Source organism: Misgurnus anguillicaudatus, chromosome 8 (assembly GCF_027580225.2).
Source record: "Misgurnus anguillicaudatus chromosome 8, ASM2758022v2, whole genome shotgun sequence".
NCBI classification, from domain to species: Eukaryota; Metazoa; Chordata; class Actinopteri; order Cypriniformes; family Cobitidae; genus Misgurnus; species Misgurnus anguillicaudatus.
In genome coordinates this window covers 27,956,481-27,984,462 of record NC_073344.2, presented here as the reverse complement: position 1 = coordinate 27,984,462, position 27,982 = coordinate 27,956,481, and the positions used below count along the sequence as shown (strand labels likewise).

General features: G+C 40.4%; 1 protein-coding gene and 1 long non-coding RNA gene across 4 annotated transcripts; one reads left to right on the top strand and one right to left on the bottom strand.

Annotated features, from left to right (window-relative positions):
- Nucleotides 1-99: 99 nt before the first annotated feature.
- LOC129450844 (protein NLRC3) lies at nucleotides 100-27,982 on the top strand. 3 transcript variants are annotated; one of them, XM_073870647.1, is made up of 9 exons: nucleotides 100-249; nucleotides 5,526-5,801; nucleotides 6,678-6,719; nucleotides 6,818-8,606; nucleotides 8,785-8,958; nucleotides 13,759-13,932; nucleotides 18,043-18,216; nucleotides 24,527-24,573; nucleotides 24,735-27,978. In XM_073870647.1, the coding sequence occupies exons 2-9, from the start codon at nucleotides 5,546-5,548 to the stop codon at nucleotides 25,283-25,285; spliced, it is 3,207 nt and encodes a 1,068-aa protein (XP_073726748.1). In that variant the 5' UTR covers nucleotides 100-249; nucleotides 5,526-5,545; the 3' UTR covers nucleotides 25,286-27,978. The 3 variants fall into 3 exon arrangements, with proteins under 3 accessions (XP_073726748.1, XP_073726747.1, XP_073726749.1); XM_073870646.1 differs by having other exon boundaries at nucleotides 5,487-5,801; XM_073870648.1 differs by lacking the exon at nucleotides 18,043-18,216 and having other exon boundaries at nucleotides 5,487-5,801; nucleotides 24,735-27,982.
- On the bottom strand, nucleotides 10,964-12,970 carry LOC129452549 (uncharacterized). Its single transcript, XR_012370791.1, has 2 exons — nucleotides 12,635-12,970; nucleotides 10,964-12,214 (listed from the first exon to the last, which is right to left on the bottom strand). It is a non-coding gene; the product is annotated as an uncharacterized lncRNA (long non-coding RNA).

Genomic DNA, 27,982 nt, shown 5'->3' with positions numbered 1-27,982 from the left:
TTTTTTTAACGAATAAAATAAAATAAAAATAAATAAATAAAATAAAATATAAAATCACTGGCGCCAGTTGTCCAGTAGGGGTGGGCGAGACCCGTCCCGCAGGTGACATAAGTAACCAGGAAATCTTCCGAGTTTCGGTTCAGCATGGATTTATAAAAGTCTTCGGTGCTCTTCAAGTAAAACCACATCTATACATCAAATTTCGAGATCTGACTTAAAGTGCACATCATTTGTGTTTCTATATAAAAGGTAAGACTTTATGTAGGTGTGGTAAGACTTAGTTAACGTTACGCAATTACTCTTGACAGTTTGAGTTGAGTTGAACTTTATCATAAATCATGTGAGAAGGTTTGGCCACAAATACGTTTATATTTAGTAACGAGTGTGTGTCAGACAACTCCCGATTTAAAAATGCTTAAAGTTTTCTGTGAGGGTGAGGTTTAGGGGGTTGAAAATATCGGGTTGATTTATAGGCTATAACAAAATGTATACACAAACGTAATTCAAAGTGATTTACATGGAAATTATTTAAAAAAAATAAAGAGATCACAACAACAACAACAACAACAACTATAAGCTTAATAAAAGTCCTCATAATGATAGCTGCATCAACATTATAATTAGAGACGGTTTCAACGGTATCACTTAAATAAAACAAAGCAATTTATTCATCTTTTTTGACCGTCTCTATAGAGACACAACACGTTAGTGCAGATATAGAAAATGTAAACATAATCGCATACAAAATAAAAGTTTGTGTTTGCATAATATATTTGTGTGTGTAATAATTATGTAACTGTTATATATATTAATACACACGTACATGTATACATTTAAAAAAATGTTACTTACGTATATTTTTATTTATATATATATATATATATATAATACACTCACTTAAAGGATTATTAGGAACATCATACTAATACTGTGTTTGACCCCCTTTCACCTTCAGAACTACCGTGGCATTGATTCAACAAGGTGCTGAAAGCATTCTTTAGAAATGTTGGCCCATATTGATAGGATAACATCTTACAGTTGATGGAGATTTGTGGGATGCACATCCAGGGCACGAAGCTCCCGTTCCACCACATCCCAAAGATGCTCTATTGGGTTGAGATCTGGTGACTGTGGGGGCCATTTTAGTACAGTGAACTCATTGTCATGTTCAAGAAACCAACTTGAAATGATTCGAGTTTTGTGACATGGTGCATTATCCTGCTGGAAGTAGCCTTCAGAGGATGAGTACATGGTGGTCATAAAGGGATGGACATGGTCAGAAACAATGCTTAGGTAGGTTGTGGCATTTAAACGATGCCCAATTGGCACTAATGGGCCTAAAGTGTGCCAAGAAAAGATCTACCACACAATTACACCACCACCAGCAGCCTGCACAGTGGTAACAAGGCATGATGGATCCATGTTCTCATTCTGTTTACGCCAAATTCTGACTCTACCATCTGAATGTCTCAACAGTAATCGAGACTCATCAGACCAAGCAACATTTTCCTGTTTCAACTGTCCAATTTTGGTGAGCGTGTGCAAATTGTAGCCTCTTTTTCCTATTTGTAGTGGAGCTGAGTGGTACTCGGTGGGGTCTTCTATTGTTGTAGCCCATCCGCCTCAAGGTTGTGCGTGTTGTGTCTTCACAAATGCTTTGCTGCATACCTCGGTAAACGAGTGGTTATTCCAGTCAAAGTTGCTCTTCTATCAGCTTGAATCAGTCGGCTCATTCTCCTCTGACCTCTAGCATCAACAAGACATTTTCGCCCACAGGACTGCCAAATACTGGATGTTTTTCCCTTTTCACACCATTCTTTGTAAATCCTAGAAATGGTTGTGCGTGAAAATCCCAGTAACTGAGCAGACTGTGAAAACTTAGCACGACCCATCACCCATCTGGCACCAACAACCATGCCACGCTCAAAATTGCTTAGATCACCTTTCTTTCCCATTCAGACATTCAGTTTGGAGTTCATGAGATTGTCTTGACCAGAACCCCATCAAATGCATTGAAGCAACTGCCATGTTATTGGTTGATTAGATAATTGCATTAATGAGATATTGAACAGTAGAGATGCGCGGATGGGCTATTATTTCATCCGCAACCGCATCACAAAACTCATCATCCGTCCGCCATCCATCCGCACCAACGTTTCCGACCGGTTTTTAAAACCGCACCCGCCCGCCATCCGATGACTGGGTGATGCAAGGCGCTGCTGATGACAGCCGCGAGACTAAAGCTCCGAATATCAGCAGTGAACTCAGTCTCCGATCGGCGCACATGGGACAAAAATAAATAAATAAAGAGCCTAAATTAAACGCACAAATTACATAGTCTGCACTGGTGTCATCCTGATTTACCACTTTGTAAAACTTATTCCAGGCAACCCTTTTCTGACCTTCTATTTCCTTTGTTTTTAATTCTCTTTTTTTTTAGTTTGCCACGTACCTCCTTCGCCGGCGTTGATAAGAGCTGTGTCAAAATACGTCTTCATTTCACACTGTTAATGATAGAACGAATGGATCCTTAACAGCCGAGGCTATCCCAAACAATTAAAACCTTTATTAAATAAAAGTGTATTTATTAGAAACCTTTTTTGTCACTGTTTTAGTATTATCAGTTATGTTTTGTGTTAATATAAGCCTATTCTGTTTGCGTATATTTCTAAGGTTGATTATTTGATATACTGTTAAATAGTTTAATCTACATCAATGTGTCATATTTTCTAAAATAAATTAATATTTTTCTGATACCATATTTATTTTATTTTAATGCAAAAATCCGTTCCTCTAATAATTTTATCTAAACATATTTTTTTTAAATCATTATTGAACATTAAAATCAATCACATGGCTATAGCTTATGTCATTTTCGTTGTTTCGTTATGGATTTAAAATTACATTAATTTTATATGATAATGCAGTTGTTGTGCAAAATGCATTAATGACACAATTAAACAAGCCATTAAGACTTAAATAAATAAAACATGCCGTTTCAAATGTAAATATGATGCAAATGTGTCATTATTCCGATTGAATAGTATTTGATATTAAAGTTAGTCATCACTTTTATTTTGGAGGTTTTTGCATGAAAGCAGGGGTTTTCAAATTGTTAGAAATGTAAGTGCCATGGAAAAGACTGAAAGCTCTATAATATTTCGTTTGATGTCTGTGTATGCACAAATTTCTGTGAGCTGTTGACACTGTGCTCCATGGTATGATCATCATACTGCAGCCCTTAAAAAAGTAGCCAGAAAAATGGAAAGAAACCACAGAAGCACAAAGTTAGAGGTATGGCGTTCAGCATGGAAAGAGAGTGTTCAACACTACAGACAGGCTATTAAAACCGCCAGATCTACCTATCTCAGTACGCTTATTAAAGAAAATCATAACAACCCTCGTTTCCTATTTAGCACAGTTGCGAAACTTACTAGAAACAACGAACAAACAGAAACAAATAGTAAACTCCAACACAATAGTAATGACTTCATGAACTTCTTTACTAACAAAATTATGTTTATTAGGGAAAACATTGAAACTACGCAAGCGGCCACCACTATACCCAATAGTACATCTACCTCTAGATTACCATACGAACTTCTTGAGTCATTTAAACCTACTACAATAGAAGAGCTCTCTAAATTAGTAATGTCATCCAAATCATCGTCCTGTATACTAGACCCCGTTCCCACAAAATTACTAAAAGAGGTATTTCATGTAGTGTCAGACACGGTACTAAATATCTTTAACTCATCTCTAGAATTAGGACACGTTCCAACAGCTTTCAAACTAGCAGTTATTAGACCGCTCATTAAAAAACCAAACCTTGACCAGGGAGATCTTAATAACTTTAGACCTATCTCAAACCTACCTTTTCTCTCTAAAATATTAGAAAAAGTAGTGGCAAGCCAGCTACGCACATTCATAGCGAATAATAATACATATGAAAAGTTCCAATCAGGATTCAGGCCCCACCATAGCACAGAGACAGCGCTGCTTAGAGTTACAAATGACCTCCTATTAACATCCGATGGTGGTGAAATCTCAATCCTCATATTACTAGACCTTAGTGCAGCCTTTGACACAATAGATCACAGAATCTTACTCAGTAGACTAGAAAACTATGTTGGCATCAGTGGTCAGGCGTTGGCCTGGTTTAGATCGTATCTAACCAATCGCTATGACTTTGTTTATGTAAATGAGGAAGAGTCATATCACTCCCCGGTTAAATTCGGCGTACCACAGGGATCAGTTTTAGGCCCTATCCTATTCTCGTTATATATGTTACCTCTAGGAGACATTATCAGGAAACATAACATAAGTTTTCACTGCTATGCGGATGATACCCAGCTTTACATCTCGTCACATCCTAGCGAAACCCACCAGTTTGCTAAGCTAACAGACTGCATTAATGATATTAGGGACTGGATGGCACATAACTTTCTTATGCTAAACTCCAACAAGACTGAGATACTTATTATTGAACCAAATCGCTACAAACATAGTATGTCAGATTACAAGTTGTCCATAGATGGCTGCACGTTGGTGCCATCGTCCACGGTTAAGATTTTAGGCGTAATGTTCGACAGCAACTTATCCTTCGATAGTCATATATCCAACGTCTGCCGCACAGCATTCTTCCATCTTAGAAATATCTCAAAAATACGCCATATGCTGTCTGCATCAGATGACCTCTAGAATAGACTATTGTAACTTGTTACTCGGGGGATGCCATGCAAATCAGGTAAACAAGCTACAGCTGGTTCAAAACGCCGCCGCAAGAGTGCTTACTCGATCTAATATATATACAAGGGTTTTTGTCCTTCTAGGATTTTTCCCACCAGGTTTTTTTCCTAGGGGGTTTTTAGTCCCAGGGAGAGTCAGCCAACTTTGGCTTAGCTTAGCACTTTACTGTATATGTAACACTATTAATACGCTTGCTTGTACGGCTTAACCTTAGTCGCTATGTTCTACTGCTTATATTATCTATTGATTTTCTGTGTTCTCCTTTACATCTACTCATGTAAAGCTGCTTTGCAACAATTAACTTTTGTGAAAAGCGCTATATAAATAAAATTGAATTGAATTGAATTGTGCCCCCTTAAAGAAAAGTTGGTGGTGCATGACGCCCCTGTGCAGGGGTGTCCAATCCTGCTCCTGCCGATCGACTGTCCTGCAAAGTTAGCTCCAACCCAAATCAAATACACATGAAGCAGCTAATCAAGGACTTCAAGATTACTTGAAAATTGAAGGCAGGTGTGTTTGATTGGGGTTGGACCTGGGCTCTGCGGGATAGTCGGTCCCCGGGAGCAGGATTGGACACCCCTGCCCCATTGTGTTGTCTAAATTATAATGCACATTCATTCATGCAAATATATGTGAGAAAAGGTTAACAAGCTCCATCATATTTGTTACTTATATTCTAAAACATTAATAAACATTGTTGGTATAATAGTTTGAATGACCTGTTTTTTTCTGCAAAGGATCCTCTGCGTTTCACTGTTTTTCGTCTGGTCCAGCAGAAGTCGGTGAGAGATGAACGATGGCATCTGTTTTAGAACTGCTTTATGTTACGCTGGATGACCTGGAGGAAGACAAGCTGAAGAGATTCAAAAGCATCCTGAGACATGATGGACCAATTCCAGCTTCTAAACTAGAAAAGGCCGATGTCACAGACACGGTGGATAAAATGTTGGAGTGTTTTGGATCGGAAGGAGCTGTGAAGATCACAATAAACATTTTGAGAAAGATAAACCAAAATCAGTTGGCTGAACAGTTGGAGATGAAGCAATCAGAAGGTAATGAGAGAGCACATGGAGCGAGAGACACTGTATGTTTGTAGGAGGGTGTTGAGTTTGTCTGGACACAGGTTTTAGCACTGCACTGACACATCTTAAAGAAGACCCCCTGTACTCAAGTCACTTAACATCAAATATATTTACACAATAATAGTAATATGTTATTTCATTTTCAGGTTCATTTTTCCAATAACTTTAGCAGAGGGCTCCATATTTTTTCTATCATTTTATCTCCAAGTAAGGCGATTATTTTCTCAAGTGTGAAAGTGTCTTAATAGACTGAACCATTGGGGAATAGATACTTTTATTCTGTCTTTTCAGTTTAATAATATTTCTTTTTTTTGCGAGTATTGATAACATAAAGCTACGTTATTTTTCTTTTGAAGCGTTCGTAGTAGAAAGATCTCCCAAAATAAGTACTGAAGGAGAAAAGGAGAGATTAAGGCCTAACATCACTTCAAGTTTATATAGAATTTCTGTATAACTACACACTTTATTTAGTATACCTGGATTTATGAATATGCAAATTAGTAACGGAAATAATCCTCGCCTCCACTCAGTCGCACAACTTTGACCATAGATATAAATATGCGAATTAATCCTCGCCTCCACTTAATCGCACAATTCTGGCCATAGATATAAATATGCAAATTAATCCTCGCCTCCACTTAGTCGGCCAACTCTGGCCATAGATATAAATATGCAAATGAATCCTCGCCTCCACTTAGTCGCCCAACTCTGGCCATAGATATAAATATGCAAATTAATCCCAGTCCCAAATGGTGTGCACATTTTGTTGCAGAACACATTTTCCAAGTTATATTTTACTTATATTGTCATTTTCATTCATTATCATTTATTCTTGTCCTTTCACAGTGATTCAGAGAGACCATTTAAAGCCCATAGAGAAGCAAACAGGTGGGCAAGAAATCACAATGTGTTTCATTAAACAATTACTGCAACACTTATTATTGATGCAAATCAGTGTAAACAAAAAACATTTTATTTCCCAACAGAGGATTCTGCACTGAATGAATTTTTGAAAAGTCACAGAACAAACATGAAAGAAAAAGCAGAACATATTTTCGAGGGCAAAAAGGAAAACGAAGCCCTTCTCAAGGATGTTTACACCGAGCTCTTTATCACAGAGGGAGATGTTGAAAGAGTCAATGAAGAACATGAGATACTGAAGATCGACGATGCCATCAAGAGCCCGAAATCAGAGGAAAGGTCGATCAGCTGCACTGAAATATTTCATTTACTTCAGAAAAATAATAAGAAAAAGATCATTCTGACCAAAGGCATCGCTGGCATTGGAAAAACCGTGTCCGTGCATAAGTTCATCTTGGACTGGGCGGAAGGGAAATCCAATCAGGATATATCCTGCATGTTCCTGCTGCCGTTTCGAGAGATTAACTTTGTCAAAGATAAAGAATTCAATCTCCACGAGTTTCTTCTGGTGTTTTATCCTGAACTGAAAGAAGTCGATAAAGCAAAGTTATATAAGAGTTGTAATCTTGCATTTATCTTTGATGGACTCGATGAGAGTCGCTTGCCTTTACATTTCGAAAGCGGAATACTGTCGAGTATCGAGGAAAGATCGACCGTTGATGAACTGTTTACAAATCTGGTCAGGGGGAATCTGCTTCCGTCAGCCCTCGTCTGGGTCACCTCCCGTCCAGCGGCGGCCAATCAGATCCCTCCCGAGTTTGTAGGTTTGTACACGGAGGTGCGAGGATTTACCGACAAACATAAGGAGGAGTATTTCAGGAAGAGATTTAAAGATGAGGCTCAGGCCTCCGACGTCATCGTGCGCATCAAGACGTCTCGTAGTCTCTATATCATGTGCTACATTCCTGTGTTCTGTTGGATCACGGCCACCGTTCTTCAGGAGACTCTCATCAAGAACGACACGAGTGATGTCAACACGACGCTCACCGAAATGTACGTTCACTTCCTGCTAATACAGATGAATATGAAGAACCGTAAGTATGACCGAAAATCTGAGAGAGTTCGTACAAAGCTCTTAGAATCAAATAAAGCCATGATTTTGAAGTTAGCTAAGCTAGCGTTCGAGCAGCTAAAGCAGAAAAACACAATGTTTTATGAGGAAGAACTGAGGGAATGTGGGATTGATGTGAACGAAGATTCCGAGGGCACGGGAATGCTCACCGAGATCTTTAAGAAGGAAGCCGGACTTCATGAGATGAAGGTCTTCTGCTTCGTGCATCTGAGCGTTCAAGAGTTTCTGGCCGCGCTGCACGTCTTCCTCTGCTATCTGAACAAGAACATGGAAGAGCTTCAGGTTTTTTTCAAAGAGAAAAGAGCTCCAGTGCAAAACATCACATTGCATGACTTTCTGAGGGAGGCGGTTAACAAAACCGTTCAGAGCAAGACAGGACATTTCGATCTGTTTTTGCGATTTCTGTTAGGGATTTCACTGGAATCCAATCAGAAGCTGCTAAAAGGACTGTTGACGCACACCGAAGACAGCACAGAAAGCGTTGTGAAAACAACAAACTACATTAAAAAACAAATCCATGTTCAGGACATCTCAGCTGAAGTCTCAGTCAATCTGTTTTACTGCTTACTGGAGCTCAAAGACAGTTCATTATGGACAGACATTCACAGATATCTAAACTCAGAAGCTCATCCGGGTGGATACGTGCCATCTTCCATATGTTCGGTGCTGGTGTATGTGCTGCTGATGTCAGAGAAAGCCTTGGATGAGTTTGATGCGAAGATGTACAACACGTCAGACTACAAAAGACTCGTCCCGGCTGTGAGATGCTGCGTAAAAGCCCAGTGAGTTTGATTCTACATTAGAAAACGGCAGTTCTGGTCCTTCATTTTGATTGGTTGAAACGCGTTCTATCTGTGATAAAATACCCCGGGAACCCTACGGTTCAGACTGCATTGCATAGCTTAAGTATCACTGCGCCACTGTTGCTGCGTAACAACGAAATATTTGATATTTTGATAGGTTTGGCAGGTGTGGTCTGGATGAAGCATGCTGTGAAATTGTGTCTTCGGCTCTACAGTCACCCAACTGTCCGCTGATAGAGCTGGATTTGAGTGATAATGACCTGAAGGATTCAGGAGTGATGCTGATCTCTGATGCTCTCAAGAGTTCACACTGTCAACTAAAGATACTGAGGTTTGTTTCACTTCATTTGTTGAGTGTGTCAACATGTGTTATCTACATATGAAGAAGCACTTTTTTTGAGTTCACAGCAAAAATCACAGCAAAAAAGTTACTTTATAGACCATTTCAACAGATGTAAACAACACTGGTCCAGAAGCACTTCCTGTTTCCGTTTTTTAACACTAGATAAATGTTGGGATAAAATAAACCAACAGAACATATAAACCTGAATTAACTGAAGTTAAACAAACATCTTAAAGATAATAATATATGTGAAATAAAAAAATAACTGTCACAAACTGTAACAGGAAGTGTTTCTGGACCAGTGTTGTTTACATCATTTGAACTGGTCTATACATATAACAAAATATAGAGTTTGAAAGCTGAGAATATCTTAACCTGAGCTTCCATTGTGAGAAAAGAATCAGAAGGTGGTTGTGTACAGTTTGAAACTTTTTATAATGTTTCTTTCAATAAATGTCAAGGATTGAGAGATCTGAAACAGAATCCTTGTAGCATTATGTCTTTATTGCTTTGTGTGAAGCCTTCACGAAGGTCAATTGAATCCTTTCTACTGTACCTTCAAATGTCACCGGTTAGAAACATATGGCGCTTTGCCATCGCGTGGTGCCCCGCGGTTTGGTTTAGTTTGGGTCGGGTCAGCTTACTTTTGGGAGCTTTTCCATTGGGTGCAGTACGTAGTACCCGATACTTTTTTTCGTACCACCTCGGTTGGGGTTCCAAGCGACCCGAGCTGATACCAAACATGACGCGAAAACACTGTAGATCACTGATTGGTCTGATAGAATCGTCACGTCATCGCTATAATGTAAAATATTAGCTTTAGCCTACTGCTAGCTTGTGCTGTCTCGAGCAAACATGTTGTCATCTGCTCTGCTATAAGTTCCCAAACTCCCATTTAGCAATGAAAAACATCCACAGGTTGAGAAACAGGGACATCATAACAGTTTTTTTCCAGACTTGCAATTTGTGGCGGAACATTTGCGACGAGCACGTCAGGATTATATATGCTTAAATGCAACCATGCCGTGGGTGTTTGTACAGAAACTGTCATGTGAGACAGAGGTATAGTGATAAACGCGATGTGCAAACATCTGTTTGTGGTGGTAAATTTTTAATTTTGTGGTGGACTGAGAAATAAATAACTGTATGGGAATGTACAAGGACGCTCTCACTTGTATGATGTCACAGCAGGCCAATAGTGTCTGTCTGCGGAGTGCAAGAGAGGGGCGTGCCGTTAAGCGGCATAACTTTTAGCAGGGGGCGGAAATTTAAGTTGTCCAAGTCACACAGAATCCCGCGAGATGTCCGACTTCCTCTAAACTGACACGGCACATCCGATAGCTAGTTTAATAGTAAGATTGTTTAGCTCTCTTTCAACTTTAGCGTAATGACAAATAACGTTACTGCCGTAAATATTTTAAATTGAGGACACGGAGGAAGCTTCATAAGACGCTCGGATGGTCTTATATTGTCTCATCCATCGTCATTGTTAACGTGGGTAGACAATATGGCCATATACGGCATATATGGACATATTTACCAACCTAAAATTATTAAAGTACCGAGGCATACCAATATTTAAATCGTGAACTGTTACACAGTGAGGGTGATTTCGTCTTTTTTTTTTTTTTTTAAGAAAATGTGCACCTCAGACAGTTTAATAGGTATTAAACCAAGATGAAATTCATTTGCAAACTTAATTCTTTTTAAGTTTTAAGAGGAATCTACAGAGCTCACGTGGTTTTATAAGAAATGGCCAACAGATAACATCTGGTGATATTGTGAAGGTTTATAAAAATAACTAAGTATTCACAACAGGTAACATTGGTTATTTTTATACACCTTTACAATGTTACCTGTTGTGAATGGTTATTTTTATAAACCTTTACAATAAAAACAGGTAACATTGTAAAGGTGTATAAAAATAACTTTTCACAACAGGTAACATCTGGTGACATTGTAAAGGTTTATAAAAATAACTTTTCACAACAGGTAACATCTGGTGACATTGTAAAGGTTTATAAAAATAACTATGCACAACATGTAACAACTGGTGACATTGTAAAGGTTTATAAAAATAACCATTCACAACATGTAACATCTGGTGACATTGTAAAGGTTTATAAAAATAACTATCCACAACATGTAACAACTAGTGAGATTGTAAAGGTTTATAAAATAATTATTCACAACAGGTAACATCTGGTGACATTGTAAAGGTTTATAAAAATATCCTTTCAGCAAGATCACCCTGCAATAAATTATAACACAGCATTATGAGAGGCATCAGGAGCTGATCCCAAGTGTATAGCTGGAAGCTGTTGATGTATGTACAGTATTGGTAAAGTGCACATGAATGCATTTTATAATAATAATGCATCCAATGTCAACCCTGTGTAGAGCTGAGAAATGTGGTTGTTTCTCAGCAGCAGTAATGTCCAATGGTGCCAGCTCAACACATTGGTGCAGTTTCCCAGGCAGGGCTTAGTCGGGGTGCCCAAACTCAGTCCTGGAGGGCCGGTGTCCTGCAGAGTTTAGCTCCAACTTGCATCAGAGCACCTGCCAGTAAGTTTCTAGTATGCTTAGTAAGACCTTAATTGGCTGCTTCAGGTGTGTTTGATTAGGGTTAGAGCTAAACTTTGCAGGACACAGTTTGGAAACCCTTTGTTTAGATCAGGGGTGACCAACCCTGTTCCTGGAGATCTACCCTCCTGCATATTTCAGCTCCAACCCAGCTTTAACAAACACACCTGACTATAATTTTAAGGTTGCCCTGAAATGCTTGATTGGCAGGTTCAGGTGTGTTTGATTGGGGTTGGAGCTGAACTCTGCAGGACAGTAGATCTCAAGACACAGGTCTGGTCACCAATGGTTTAGATTAAACCAGGACTGGGCACTTATGTTAGGACATTTTAGTTTTTACAAACAAACCTTACAAAAACAAGACTGGTGTGCATCTTGAAACAAAACAATGGCACTGATATATGTTGAGATGTATCAGTACAAGGTGTTTTCTTAATTACAGTAGCTCAAACATGCATTTTAGCCCGGGAACAGTATAAGCCCTGTCTGGAAAACCGCCACATTGTTTTACCATAACAGATATGGGTTGTTTAAGGTTGAGTTGTGATTTTGAAGTGTAGACAGATGGATCATCCTATTATATTTCTGCATCACAGTTAAGGTGCATGTGGATGGTATCACCCTCACAAGTTGTCCACTGCATCACTTCACATCAATGCAGCTGTGAAAATAATAACCATAAACAAACATATTTTACATTTGTACTTAAAATAAGCTTACATTATGAGAATATACAATGGCACCCATACTTAAACAGAACAGGGCCTGAGAGAGATACACTAAAAACGAGACAGTAGTACACACATCCTTTAACTCCAGTGTTATGACGTCCAATAGGTCATTAATTAACTAACTGTCATTTGAAATGTCGACAACCCACAGGAACAACTGCAAGATTCCAATGCACCAATATCTAACGTTACTATCGCAAACAGGAAAATACATAGGTGAGCAATGAAACCCATGCAAGATTTGTTGCATTTTGTTAACTACTCGTTACTGATCATAAGTGTAATCATAGAACGGACTTCACAAATCTAACATTAGGCTAACAACACATAGCTAACGTTAGCGAGCTTACCTGAAACGGTCGAACGTAATTCAGCCCCTGGCGTGACTTCTTAACATGTGTCGTAGCCGAACCATTTCTCGGGAAAAGGATGTTCGTCAGTCGGCTTCCCGTCCATTACAATTGGTACGAACAAACATGAGGGCGCTTGGATGAGCAACTTTAATAACGCCTTTAGCCGCCGTATCTCTATGCGGGCAGAAGAGAAGACAGAATGACAACATCTCGTCCTGACGTCTCGCGTGGTTCTGTGTAACTTGGACAACTTAAAGTTACGCCCCCTGCTAAAAGTTACGCCCCTTAACGGCACGCCCCTCTCTTGCGGTCCGCAGACAGACCCATCTCCAGCAGGCACGGCAAATATAACGACACGCCTATAATACCTCCCACTTCAAAGTGATACTAAACTCGATGGAAAAGCTAACCACGCCAAAGTGAGGTGAGCTGACCCGACCCAAACTAAACTAAACTAAACCGTGGGGTACTATGCAATGGAAAAGCGCCAATAGAGACTTGGTATAGTCACTTCACATGCTCAGTAATTCATATTTGATAAATACATATGAAAAAAGAGATAAAAATATATATTTAAATTAGATTTCTATTCTCATTCTTCGTTTTGGTTTGCTTCTGTATTTCACGGTTAATGGTGACGGCAACCACACCACAATTGCACATTGACTCACAATAACTTGTAGGCATGGACAAAACCCAGCAAGCAATTTTGCTTTTAAAAGACATCTAGCCGTCCAAACACATCCCAGACGTCTAGGTTAAAACGAGGCAAAATTGGTGCTGTGAGTGAAAATTGAATAGACATCTAACTATAACTCAAAAATAAATCAATAAATGAACGCAAACAGCTTGTAATCACTCAGACATCTCACAACAAGTTACTTTGGCAAAAACCACATTAAATATCAACATTTCAAAAATGTATTTTGTCTAGAAGTAGGTTACTCATAGCCTGACTATATCAGATCTATTGTTAACCTAGATTGTGAAATGACGGCTATAGCTTGCTAGGCATCTGCATACTGGATGGCCAAATTCTAAAAATATTGGAGAAAATGAAATGTACTGAGGACAGCACACGTGCAAGTGTGGTTACATGGATGTATAATATTTCTGTTCAGATTGGCGATGTGTGGTCTCAGTGCCGAGTGCTGTGAAAGTTTGGCTTCGGCTCTCGGATCACCAAACTGTCCACTTAGAGATCTGGAGCTGAGTAACAATGACCTGCAGGATTCAGGAGTGAAACTCATCTCTGATGGACTGAAGAGTTCACATTGTCAACTGGAGATACTGAGGTTTGAGGCTCATAACAATGTTTTCAAACAGCATAAGTTGCAATCATCTTACCATTATAAGTAAGTGACACTTAACTCATTCCGTGTCAACCTTTTTTTTTTTAAAGTTGCCCGCCAGCATATTTTGTGATTTCACAAAAGTTTCACATAATGCCTTCCTGTAAAATGCTTTTTAAAAAATATATAAACATACAAATACACTCACCTAAAGGATTATTAGGAACACCATACTGATACTGTGTCTGACTCCCTTTCACCTTCAGAACTGCATTAATTCCACATGGCATTAATTCAACAAGGTGCTGAAAGCATTTTTTTAAAATGTTGACCCATATTGATCGGATAGCATCTTGCAGTTGATGGAGATTTGCAAAGATGCTCTATGGGGTTGAGATCTGGTGACTGTGGGGGCCATTTTAGTACAGTGAACTCATTGTCATGTTCAAGAAACCAATTTAAAAATGATTCGAGCTTTGTGCCATGGTGCATTATCCTGCTGGAAGTAGCCATCAGAGGATGATTACATGGTGGTCATAAAGGGATGGACATGGTCAGAAGCAATGCTCAGGTAGGCCGTGGCATTTAAACGATGCCCAATTTGCATTAAGGTACCTAAAGTGTGCCAAGAAAACACCGCCCAAACCATTACACCACTACCGCCAGCCTCCACAGTGATAACAAGGCATGATGGATCCATGTTCTCATTCTGTTTACGCCAAATTCTGAGTCTACCATCTGAATGTCTCAACAGAAATTGAGACTCATCAGACCAGGCAACATTTTTCCAGTCTTCAACTGTCCAATTTTGGTGAGCTTGTGCAAATTGTAGCCTCTTTTTCCTATTTGTAGTGGAGATGAGTGGTACCCAGTGGGGTCTTCTGCTGTTGTAGCCCATCCGCCTCAAGGTTGTGCGTGTTGTGGCTTCACAAATGCTTTGCTGCATACCTCGGTTGTAACAAGTGGTTCTTTCAGTCAAAGTTGCTCTTCTATCAGCTTGAATCAGTCGGCTCATTCTCCTCTGACCTCTAGCATCAACAAGACATTTTTGCCCACAGGACTGCCGCATACTGGATGTTTTTCCTTTTCACACCATTCTTTGTAAACCCTAGAAAGGTTGTGTGTGAAATCCCAGTAACTGAGCAGATTGTGAAATACTCAGATTGGCCCGTCTGGCACCAACAACCATGTCATGCTCAAAATTGCTTAAATTACCTTTCTTTCCCATTCTGACATTCAGTTTGGAGTTTAGGAGTTTGTCTTGACCAGGACCACACCCCTAAATGCGTTGAAGCAACTGCCATGTGATTGGTTGATTAGATAATTGCATTAAAAAGAAATTGAACAGGTTTTCATAGGTGAGTGTATATCAAATGAAATAACAGACCCTCTGCTTTCAAACAAACAAACAAAACGGAAAAAAAACCTTTCTATCTATATTTTTTTCTCTTAACTCTTAAGTATGTGTATTTTTGTTTAAAAATAAAAAAATTTTAGCAAAACATTTTTGTGAAGGAATGTTGTTAGAGATCAGATTCAGAACGATTATCAAAACATACACGTAGTTTAAAATTAATAAATAATATTTGCTTCAGTTTTTTTTATAAATTGGGTAAGTGCGGGATTACAGATAACCATAAAAACTCATCAGGAACATGTTTTAATGCAAATATTTTCTCTTAATTGACGAGATAAATTGTCAATGGCGGGGAAAGAGTTAATTTGGTTGGAATACAGGGAAACAAGGTTCATACACAGCAAAAGAGAAAGTAACCTACATTTAAAGAAGTGAAAATCAGAGGGGTTTTTATTTTGTAAGGGATCTCAGGTTTCGGAAGGAGAACAAAACTGCAATCATTCCCCGGTTTTCGGACACAATATGTCTGAGAGCGTTGCTAGAGTACAAATATATTGTATTGCAATATGGAGCGTTTAAGCATTAACCTTAAATCAAAACTAAACAACAGATTTGTAAATGAAAAGGTTTAATTACAGTACTGACTTAAAGTTACAGTTGAAATGGTTACACTATAAATGCATGAAATGGTAAATAATACAAACAATTGACTGTTTCCAATGTATGTGAGATATTACCTGATAAGATGGAGAACAGAGAAAGAAAGTTTAGAAGAAAGAGATTCACACTTGAGAACTGAAATCTAGGCCTAATGGCCCGAACCCCAGAACTTAGGTGAAGAAAGAAAGGAAAGGGGAAAAGGCAAAGGCAAAAGCCAAAATGCAAAAGCCCAGAGCTCCTAAAAACATTGACCTTTATCCTCTATCTCTTGACCATGTGACTAAACCTAACTTGATACATTCAAATTGACCAATCAGAAGATCACCTTTAACCCCCACTGTATTGGATAAACAGCTGTGACAACAGTCTTTGATCACTATCAGCACAGGGGGTTGTGACAAGTTGTGACCAAGTATACATTCCTATATTTTTAATCTTACAATTTTCCTAGAAATCTACACAAAGCAATGCAGGATTTATCTTAGTAGTAGTTTATTTTAGTAGTAGTTTATTTTTCTCCAGTCATTCAAACATAACAACAAACACAAACAGAATTTTATAGTACAACAATACTTAAGTTTACACTCAAAAAATGTTGGGGCGTTTTAACCCATGGGTGGATTAAAAGTTTAACAACCCAACATTACCTGAGTAAGATTATAAACACAAAGTCAAGCAGAACTGAAGTAAATATTAGAGATAACCATTAAGGCTATGTTTACATTAATGCGTTTATCCTTTAAAACGTGTTACTTTTGCTACGTTTACGCCTTTCATCTACACTACACCACCGTTTTCGACCCTCATAAACGGATTAGTTCGCAAACGATGAAGACCCTTTTTTAGTTTGAGAACTCAGTCGTTGCGCTGAGTGTAAATGAACGAAGACGGAGTCTTATGTAAACGAACAGCTGATGTTAACATGACAGCGCATCATTTTCAAAGTAAAAATTATTTTTATTCAGGTATATGGGGGTTTGCAATGGAGGTTTTGCCAAAAGTAGTAAACATCTACCAACCAGCTATTATAAACGCTATATCAGATTGTTTTAACATGTATCCTTATAGATAATGTCTGTTTGATATTTATGTTTGAGTATTGTTGAGTTTGAATTGTTGTAATTTTGTTTATGTTTTGTTTAAATTTAGTTAGCTTATTACGAAAGATATACTGTAATTTTAAACGCCATAGGGCGTTGTAAATGCCAATATGAAGGGAGAATTGTAATGGGTCAGACTTTATTTCGAGTTTAATTTAAGTTTTGTTTGCTACTTTAAAATGAATTTCGTTTCATATAATTTGTCTCTTAATTTTAATCAATGTTTTTTTGATAAGTTTTGTGAATATAAATAATAAAAACAATAAACTCAACGTCATTAATATTTAATGCTCGTTAAGCCGCTTGCGCTTTTAGCTATTTCCGTGTTGCTAGCGGAGGACGTGCACGGACCTCGCACACTTTAAAAAATTAATGCAATAAGCATTTCTGTAGGCTAAAGCTATACTTCACCTCTTATGTTTGATTGAAGTTTGCATTTGCTGAAATTTATTTTTGCTTCAAGTTCGTTTAGTACTGTTCACTTGAATGCTTTCTTTTTAAATCAAAAATACCTTTCTGTTTAGTTATAAAATAAAAATTAACATATTAATCATATTAATATGTTGTAGGGGGGAGCTAGAACAGTATAAGACTTTCCCAAACACATTTTTATACGTTCAAAAATAGTGTCTGTTGTAGTTGCCAGCAAAAGACCCAGGTATGAATTTTTGTCAATATCGCACACCCACTAGGCTGCATAAATGCGCAAAGGTAAGCTATTATTAGAGTAATAAGTTATTTTACACTTTTATGCGCATGCCCAGTTACGCGATTGGTCATGTTTCATGCATTTATGGTGGTGTATAGTGTGGATGAAGATTCTTTTTAAAATGCCAGTATAAACGAGGATCGTTTTCATTTTAAAATGCCGTTTTAAAACGCAAATGCTCTAATGTAAACATGGCCTAAATAAATCACAATATTCTGCCCTTTCTTTCTCTCAGATGTTTTTCATGGAGTCAGTCGATGTTCTGAATGTTGATGTGTTATCTGTAGATTATCTGGCTGTATGGTGACAGAGGAAGGTTGTTTTTTTCTGGATTCAGCTCTGAATTCAAACCCTTCACATTTCAAAGAGTTGGATCTGAGCTACAATCATCCGGGATATTTAGGAGTCCAGCGGCTTTTGGATAAACTGAACGATCCAAACTACAAACTGGAGATATTGAAGTATGTTGGACATTGATTTGATCTATTTGTTTATTAAAAAACTATAAAAGTGGACGAGCTAATGATCATTGACTGTGTTTAACCCCTTAACTGCCACCCCTCCTATTTGGGTGGTGGGGGAGGTGCACCTTCAAATTAATATAACTCTGACATTCTTTGGTCTAGAAGCCTAATTAGTAGTTATTAATATTAAATAAAAAAAAAATTTTACAAATAGAAATAGTGCAATAAAGTTTTTATTTTATATAAAAAAATAAAAAGGTAATGTTTAATGCCCAAAATGCAAAAATAAAAAATAACATAAATAAAGCCATACATCTCAACTAGTTCAGATTTTGAATCCAAATTTCAAGTTAAAATCGCAAAAAAATGTTTTGTCACACTTTTAGTGGTTCTATTTCGTTTCTTCTGACTGCCAGAGGCGGTGCTTACAGCACATGGATGTCCATCACACGAACGTGCAGGTCGAGTATTAGTAACAACAAAGTCACCTGTGACATGGTTGACGTCATGGATGTGCCCCGGCACAAAAGAGAAGTCAACCCAGGAAGTGACCTCATGCATCTTCTCGCGATTGAAGCAGGATCGAAGTTGGACTAAGACGCTGAAGTTTCGCTACCCGTAGAGGTTGGATCTGTAACCAACTGGTTTACCCTCCTATAGACTGCGTTAGCCATAATTCTTTCAAAAACCAGCGCTGAGTGGCCTCCCTCAGAGGGAATATTGCCGCGGACTCGCGGGTGACTATATTCCACGGTCAGCTCCGGTTCATCTAAGGTAAGTCATTAGTTAAGATTTAGTTGTACATTTTGCTGCTGTCAACATGTGTCGCCAAACAGTGTTCTCGCCGTGAACAGTTGTTTTTTCAGTTACCGGCAAACACGCCATTTCAGTTGTTATGGATAGGTTTAAAATTAGAGCGTAATCTTCGCGATGAAAGTAGACAACGCTAATATTCTTTATAGATAATCTATTGACATAATTTACAGAATTCTTATTGTTGCAGCAGATTGTTGTTATTAAGAGTCTTTATTTTTTATAAACTTAAGCAGCGGTACAGCAGTCTACTTAGAGCCAGGGTGTACTTGCCGGTGGCTACTGTGTTGTATAATTAACCAGCTTGGTGTTGTCCCACCTAGCTGACCAAGTGTAGCAGCAATCAATATGCTGCATATGTAGTCATCCTGTGCGGGATGTAAGGCCCCCCTCGAACCAGAGGATGGCCACACAGAACATTTGAGGCAGGGGTTAACGGAACAGGCCTGCATGAACTGCGTTTGCTTAAGTGTAGCCGTACAGACAGCTAGGCTAGCCCAGGTGGACCAGCAACTCGATACTTCTCATGACAAAGGGAAGACACATCTCATTCACATGGCTCTCAGACCGGCTCCCAGGTCACAAGTCAGAGTACAACGGCGGCATCAGAGGCTGGTCGAGCGTCAGTTCAGCCAGTCTTAAAGGCAGCATTAGCCCGTTTGGGACTGGATACAGCACCAGAGGCTGTACCCAAGCAGAATGCTTTTTTAGAGGTTCCACACAGCCCTCCACATGGGTAATGCCACCCTCAGCCCCGTATATTGAAGAGCTGCAGAGATGCTGGGCGGACCCTAGATGGCTTTTCCATCTCCCCAGGGACTGCAGGGTACTGCCGGCCATGCAGGACGCACCCATATATGGTCTTCAGAACATGCCGAACATAGAACCACCAGTAGCAGCACTGGTGCTATCACCCAATGAAGCTTTAAGACCTGACGCCTGTTGCCCCCGTGCACAGTGCCGTGTCACAGACGACTTAATTGTAAGAAGCTATGACACAGCAGCACGTATGGGATGCATTGGAAATTCAATGTCACACCTGATGCTGGCCCTTACCGAGACGTTGCAAGGGACAGACCAGACATCGTCTCAGGAGCTGTGTGATACGTCACTCCAGGCCCTCGCCTATATGACCAGAGAACTTGGTAGACTGTCATATTTAACCTTAGCCCGCCGCTAGATATGGCTAGCCCAGTCCCCGCTGGCAGAGCCCGACAGAAGAGTCCTTCGCTCCCTCCCTGTTCTCCCAGGGGAGTTGTTTGGTCAGGCCGCACAACAGGCCCTGGATAGAAGCACACACGTAGTACAGGCAAGACAACAGTTTGCCAGTCTCCGCCGGGGGAGCTAGCTTAGACACAGAGCTCCAACCTCGAGGGGGCCACCGCCCGCACTCGCATCGTGGCCAGTTAACCGTCAGGAGTCACGACGCACATATGGGTTTCGTCGCCCTACCACTGGACTCGCGGCTCTGCACAGGATAACCGAGCCGAGACTCGTCGCCCCTCTAGAGACCAGAGAGAGCGTACAGGCAGACGGTGACAACATAATGCCGGTGGTCGGACGTTTTTCCAGCCAGCATCTCGAACGCTGGAAAGCGATAACACCGACCAGACCCCTGTGTGCTGGCAACTCTGTCAAAGATTCCGAGGGGTCAAAGACACCATCGTGAGCCACCCAGGGAAGGCCCTAGCCCTAAGACAAGAGATCAACACTCTCTTAGAAAAAGGGGCCATTACACTAATCGACAGGCAGACACAGGACTAAGGGTGTCAACAATAATCGATTCGGCAATGCATCGCAATGCGCGCATGCATGATTCAGCATCGATGCAGCAAAGTGCCATAATCGATTATGTCACTGTTTATTTTCTGGCCTCGACTGGACAATAAAGTTGTGAAGTTTCAATTACTTCCGAGGGCATAACAACAACAATCAAGATGGCTGAGGCGGAGCGAGGTGACCGTGATAGACGGGTAAATAAAAACGCACCCTTTTCCATGGAAAGTGGACATATGGGCACATTTCGGATTCTATGAAGTTAATGGGAAACTAGACAAGACTTACGCTGTGTGTAAAATTCTCATCTCAGGTGTACAGGGAGTGCAGAATTGTTGGGCAGGTTGTATTTTTGAGGATTACTTTTGTTATTGTACAACTACAACGCTCTTGGTCAACTCAAAATGCCAACAAACCCTCAAAACATTCAAGCAGTAAAAGTGAAATTTTGGCTTTCTTTAGAGAATATTTCTATGTACACCATTATTAGGCAACTATTAGTGTGCAGAATTATTAGGCAACTAAATGAAAAACAAAGATTTTGCCATCTCACTTTTTTTTCGCCTGTTGAGGTGAGAACAACAAACAAACTCTAAATTTACAAAAAAAACAATAAAAAATAAAAAAATATATAATCTCAGTGACCAATATAGTCACCCTTCTTTTCGATAACAGTCACAAGCCTTCCATTCACGGATTCAGTCAGTTTCTTGATCTGGTCTGAACCAACATTTTGTGAAGCCACAACCACAGCCTCCCAGACACTGTTCAGAGAGGTGTACAGTTACCTTCACTGTAAATGTCCTGCTTAAGAAGGGATCAAAAGGTCTCAATAGGGTTTAAGTCAGGTGAAGAAAGGGGCCATGTCATTACTTTTTCATCTCTAAGGCCTTTACATGCCAGCCATGCAGTGGAGTACTTGTGATGTATGTGATGGAGCGTTGTCTTGCAAAATAATCAGTCTTCTTGAAAGATGCAAACTTTTTCCTGTACCACTGCTTGAAGAAAGTGTCTTGACGACCTCCACCTTCATCCTGCACAGCATGTACACAAACTAGTGAGGGGCCACGCACAGCTGCCGAAAGCTCCTCCGCCCATGGAGGATGAGGGAGTCCCTGACGCAGAGGGTTCCCTTAGGCTCTATCCCTAGAAGGATGGGGTGCAGTCTGGCAGTGCCGGACAGTCTGAGGCTGCTGGAGTCCGCTACAGCAGCAACAGCACATAAATGTGTTGGAACTACAGACAGTATTTTTTGGCCTACAACACTTTCTCCCGGAAGTGGCAGGCAGACACGTACTGGTGAGGACCGACAATACAACAGTGGTGTACTACATCAACCACCAGGGAGGCCACAGATCACTGCAGTGCTTGACGATAGCCCAGCAGCTCTTGCTGTGGGCACATCAACACCTTGCCAGTCTGCGGGCTATGTATTTACCAGGCATTTCCAACAGAGCCACAGATCGCCTGTCCCGCCAGAACCCCGACCCGGGGGAATGGAGACTCCACCCAATGGTAGTACAGACCACCTGGGAGCATTATGGCAGGGCAGAGGTGGACCTCTTCGCCAGTCAGGACTCAACACACTGCCCCCTCTGGTTCAGCCTCTCCGGCCCTAGCTCTCTGGGCCAGGACGCACTGGCGCATGCATGGCCGAGACGGGGGCTTTATGCATTTCCCCCTCTACCATTAATCCTGCCCACTCTGCACAGGATTATAGTGGAACACCACGAGACATTAATGATCCCTTCTCGGTGGCCAGGGAGAGTTTGGTTTCCGATGTTGCTGCGGCTACTGCATGAAGAACCCTGGTGCCTTCCAGTGAGGAAGAACTTCCTGTCACAAATGTGTGGCCAGATCTGGCACCCGGATCCAGCTCGACTGCAGCTATGGGTTTGGCCACTGAAGGGCCAGACCCTCTGCTAGGCCTCTGTGAACCAGCTGTGGTCAGCACCATTAACAGCTCTCGGGCACCCTCCACCAATGCCCTCTACGCAAACAGGTGGAAACATTTTTTCTGAATGGTGCCGAATGCAGGGACAGGAGCCAACATGCTGCCCCTTACCAACCATCCTGCAGTTCCTTCAGGCACTTTTTGACAAAGGACTTGCATCTTCCACCATCAAGGTGTACACAGCTGCCATCTCAGCGCAGCATAGCAGAGTCAAAGGGAGCACGGTAGGATCACATGCCTTGGTGACCCGTTTTCTGAAAGGCACTCTCCGATTGAGACCCCCCTGATGGACCAGGTACCCCAGTGGGATCTCCCTCTGGTGCTGCAGGCTCTCTGAAGAGCACCATTTGAACCGTTGAGGACGACAGACATAAACTGGCTCTCATTAAAGACAGCCTTACTCCTCGCCATAACATCAGCTAAGCCAGTCGGGGAACTGCATGCACTCTCAGTCAGTAATGATTGCCTGCAGTGGCATTCCGGAGACGGCGGAGTCACGCTATGGCCAAACCCCCCCTTTCTCCCAAAGACCCTCTCTTCTACATTTATCAACCAGCCACTTAGCCTGCCAGCTTTCAAGTCAGCCCAGGAAGAGGGGTCAGACCTGAGGGCAGAGATTTTATGTCCGGTGCACGCCCTCAGGACATACATCGAGAGAACGGAGGGATTCCGCCAGTGTGACACCCTGTTTATCTGCCACACAGGGCCAAGGAGGGGTCAGGCACTCTCCAAGCAGAGATTGTCTAGGTGGATAGTGGAGGCTATCCAGCATGCCTACAGGCAGAGTGGCTCCCCAAACCCTCAGTCAGTCCGAGCACACTCCACAAGGGGTGTAGCAACTTCATGGGCATCACTGAGAGGCGTGCCCCTTTCTGACATATGCAGAGCAGCCTTCTGGGCATAAAGCTGCACTTTTACAAGGTTCTACAGGGTCAATGTGGTCCCCCATAAACCCCTGACGACAGTAATAATCCCGAGCCCGTCACAGCATCTCTAGATGGGTAAGCACTCCTCATGACTTTGCAGGTACTAGTCATAAATGTGCTGTAAGCTACGCCTCTGCCGGTCAGAAGAAACGAAATAGAACGAAGGTTATGCAGATAACCACGGTTCTATGAGTTTCGGATGACCGTCAGAGCTTGGCTGTCACTCGGAGTGAACACGAGAAGATTGCCAAGAGGTCACTTCCTGGGTCGACTTCTCTTTTGTGCCGGGGCACATCGATGACGTCAACCATGTCACAGGTGTAATACTCGACCTGCACGTTCGTGTGATGGACATTCATGTGCTGTAAGCACCGCCTCTGGCGGTCAGAAGAAACGAAATAGAACCGTGGTTATCTGCATAACCTTCGTTTTACCAACAAAGGCCACTAGGTGTCATTGGTTTGCTGCATACTATTGTCACAAATTAATAAATTACTGTTACTGCATTATTATTACTACTTTTAAATATGAAAATTACATTCTTGGAGCTTTCCAATGGTTGGTCAAGATTTTTAATTGGATATTAGTGTTAATAACAAGTGAGCCCACCTAAGGGCCCATGACATTTTACAAAATTACCCTCAATACATCATTATTTTTGCAAAATATTGAGGAAATATAAAAACTACACTCTTAAAGCTTTCCAACAAGTAAAGATTGTTTTAATTTTAGTCTGTTATATCGATTTAATAGTTATGCAAACAGTTAAGGGGTTTTAATATTTAAATGTTTACTATAGTAATACTATAGTAATAGTAAATTGTGTGTTTCTTTATAGTGTGGATAACGGGGGAGAGTTCAGGATAACAACAGGACTACACAAATGTAAGTCTACACACACACACACACACACACACACACACACACACACACACACACACACACACACACACACACACACACACACACACACACACACACACACACACACCCTGTAGTCATTGTTGTTGTGTTGTGTTATAAATATTCTGTCCTCTCGTGTTTAGATGCCATTAATCTCACACTGGATCCAAACACGGCCCACCCTAATCTCGCTCTGTCCGAAGGAAACACAAAAGTGACCAACACGAGACTGGAGCAGTCTTACCCTGATCATCCCGAGAGATTTGATGCTCTCCCTCAGATTCTGTGTAGAGAGAGTCTGACCGGACGCTGTTACTGGGAGGCTGAATGGTGCGGTTGGAGGCGGACTGAAATATCTGTGACATATAAGGGAATCGAGAGGAAAGGCTGGACTGACGACTGTGAGTTGGGACACAATGAAAAGTCCTGGAGTTTGCACTGGTCTGTTAATAGATTCAGTGCCCGTCACAATAAGAAAGAAAAAGTCATTCGACTGCCAGAAAACAGCGGTAAGAGAGTGGGTGTGTATCTGGACTGGACGGCCGGTATTCTGTCCTTTTACAGCGTCTGTAAACCGCATGAGATCACACACTTACACACATTCAAAAACACATTCACTGAACCTCTGTATGCTGCATTCAGAGTTTTTACTGACCACTCGGTGTCACTGCGTCACATAACACTACAAGAATAACACAGACAGACACATGTTTCTTTGTTGTGTTATTTTGGGGGACTTGCATAGTGTTATTCAGTTTAATTCATTCTTATTTCTATTGCGCTTTCCACAAGTTTGCATTGTTGCAGCTGTACAGAAAACACATTGTGAAACAAACAGACAACAAATAATAATGTAGTAGTATATAGGGATAAGGGACAAAACACACTGTATATTAATTAAAAGGAGTTCAATAGAGGTTATGCATGGACGTCACTTTACCACGTGAACATGCAGGAGCACGCCCCTTTAAGGATGAATGAGTGGCAAAATAAAAAAAAAATTGTCTGGGTACCACCTATAGAGCGGGAGGGTAAAGCTCACTTCTAACGGTGCGTTCACACCAGAAGCGAATAAATCACGCATGTAGTTGGACGCTTGAACATTTTGAGTTAATTTGCGTGTGAAATTTGTGTCATTTGTGCGTGAAATTCAGAAGTGAATACGCTCAATTTGCCGGCTTTAGCTAGCTTGTAGTCTCAATATGAATATATAGCTCAAATTGAGTAAAGAGCCAGGTTGTCCAAACTCCTTACTAATTTTCTTCCAAGCAAGATCCTTTTTATTCCTGTTTCTATAAAAATAGGAAGACGTGTTATACAACTCAAGATGTCCTTATACAGCGACAATGATTTTGTCCTCCATTGTTGTTTAATTTTTCTGCTGCAGCTCGCTACATCATTTTCACGTCAGTACTAGAGCAAGCTCCTGATTGGTTAATGCGACAGGAATATCTGTCAAAGTTCAGATTTTTCAACTCACCCAGAACGTTCAATTTGTGTCCTAATTGCCGCCTCTATCGCGTCTTTGTGTTGACTTAACATGTAAATCACTCATGCTTAACGCTTCATTCACGTCTGATGTGAACACACCATTATTGGGAAACGCTAATCCCTTGATCACTTGGGTAAAGTAAGTGCAAATACCGCAGGTGTGTTCCCCAAGCACCCCAAGATCAATTTGAAAACTGCCTGCACCGGGTGTGTTGCTGTTGTGACATCACAATCAAGGTGCATTGTGGTCTATGGAGCAGTCTGAATGGGAAGGATCTGGGGACAAGGATCTGTTCAAATAAACTTCCCTCGTACATTTGCCAACCGCCCCCAAATACCACAAAAAGAAAACCGTGTTCATGTTTGGCAGAGGCTCTGCACTAACACTCAGGGTTCCCATGGGTCATGGAATTTCTGGAATATCATGGAATTGAAAAGGTCTTTTCCAGACATTGAAAGTCAGGGAATTTTTTGTCCAAGTCATGGAATATCAGGGATTTTTGTTTGTTGCTTTAAATTTTAGTTTCAATTTATCAGAATGTAATCCGTTTGTTAACTTCTTACGTAATGAAAAACTATTTTGCAACTGTTTTTTGCGTCTTGTCCAAAGAAGTGGATTTTTTTTAGAAATTTAGGTTTTTGCAAAAAAGCTTACATGCACTTAGAGGGTTTTGCAGCTAAAGACAGTCAAATTTGTTAAATACCAATAAAATGACTAAAGTGACACATTTGTGAGTTATTGCAGTTATTGACTAATAACCTTTTTATTTCCATTAAAGTGAAAATACTAAAACTAAACATAAAAGCCATGATACAAAATGAAAATGTTGCATTTTTTTGCATCTTGTAAGGTTTTGTTCTGTGTTTTTTCTGTATTCTGTGTATTTTTGTCATTTGAACTTGTATTTTGATTCTCTGCTCTGTTCAGACTTTTATTTTGAAATTCATCATGCCATGTCACGCTTCACACTTCCTGTTTTTTTTTGTATTTAAGTCACTTCCTGTTCACCTGTCCTCTGCTGAATATTACTCTAGTAAGCCCAGCCTGTGATTTTGCTACCTGTGTATCTGTGTATCTGTGTATCTGCAACCTGTTATCTGTATCTGTTCCTGTGTTTGACCTGCGCCTGTATTTGGATTGTGATTGTTATTCTGCCTGCCCTGAACCCCAGCCTGTATTTGGATTTACCCTGTCGGATTTGTTTGCTGGCCCTTATTGGGATTTTACACTAAAACACCTTTTGCACATGGATTCACATCTCACTCGCTTTCTTTAAAGCACACATTACACATCTGAACACCTCATGTAAATTAAAACCATACAAACAATTTGTTGTTAAGGTTAGATTTGTCATCTAAAAAAACGAAGAATCTAGTATTTAAACTAGAAATGATGTGTGTAGTTAATTGGTATGACTGATTTTATAATATGAATATGAATGGATGACACTCCCTTTGTTTCTTGTAGAGTCGACTAATAAAGTATCTGATCTGAGTCATTAGGAAAGCAAAGATATCATTGGTTGTATTTTAATGAAGTGATCTTTTAAGGGATTGAATGTTCTGCTACAGTAAAACCTAATAGTCCCTGTATTGAACTGAAAGATTTTTCATTTTGACATTAACACACATATAGGATGGGTAATGATCTGAACTGAGAGGTGTTTGAAATTGAATCTTTGTAAAGTGCATCTTAATTGAGTGTGGAAATGTGTTTTTTTTATTTCTTTCATTAAGACTATAGTCTTTAAAGTCACAGTAATGTCTTTTTATATGACTCAAATTCCCGTGTTTCCTCTGTGACCTCTTGTTGTGTGTTTGATGACACTGTATTAATTTCCCTGTTTGAATGTTTCTTAAAATGATACTTTTTTCAGAACTTTTCTTTAAGCTTCAATCG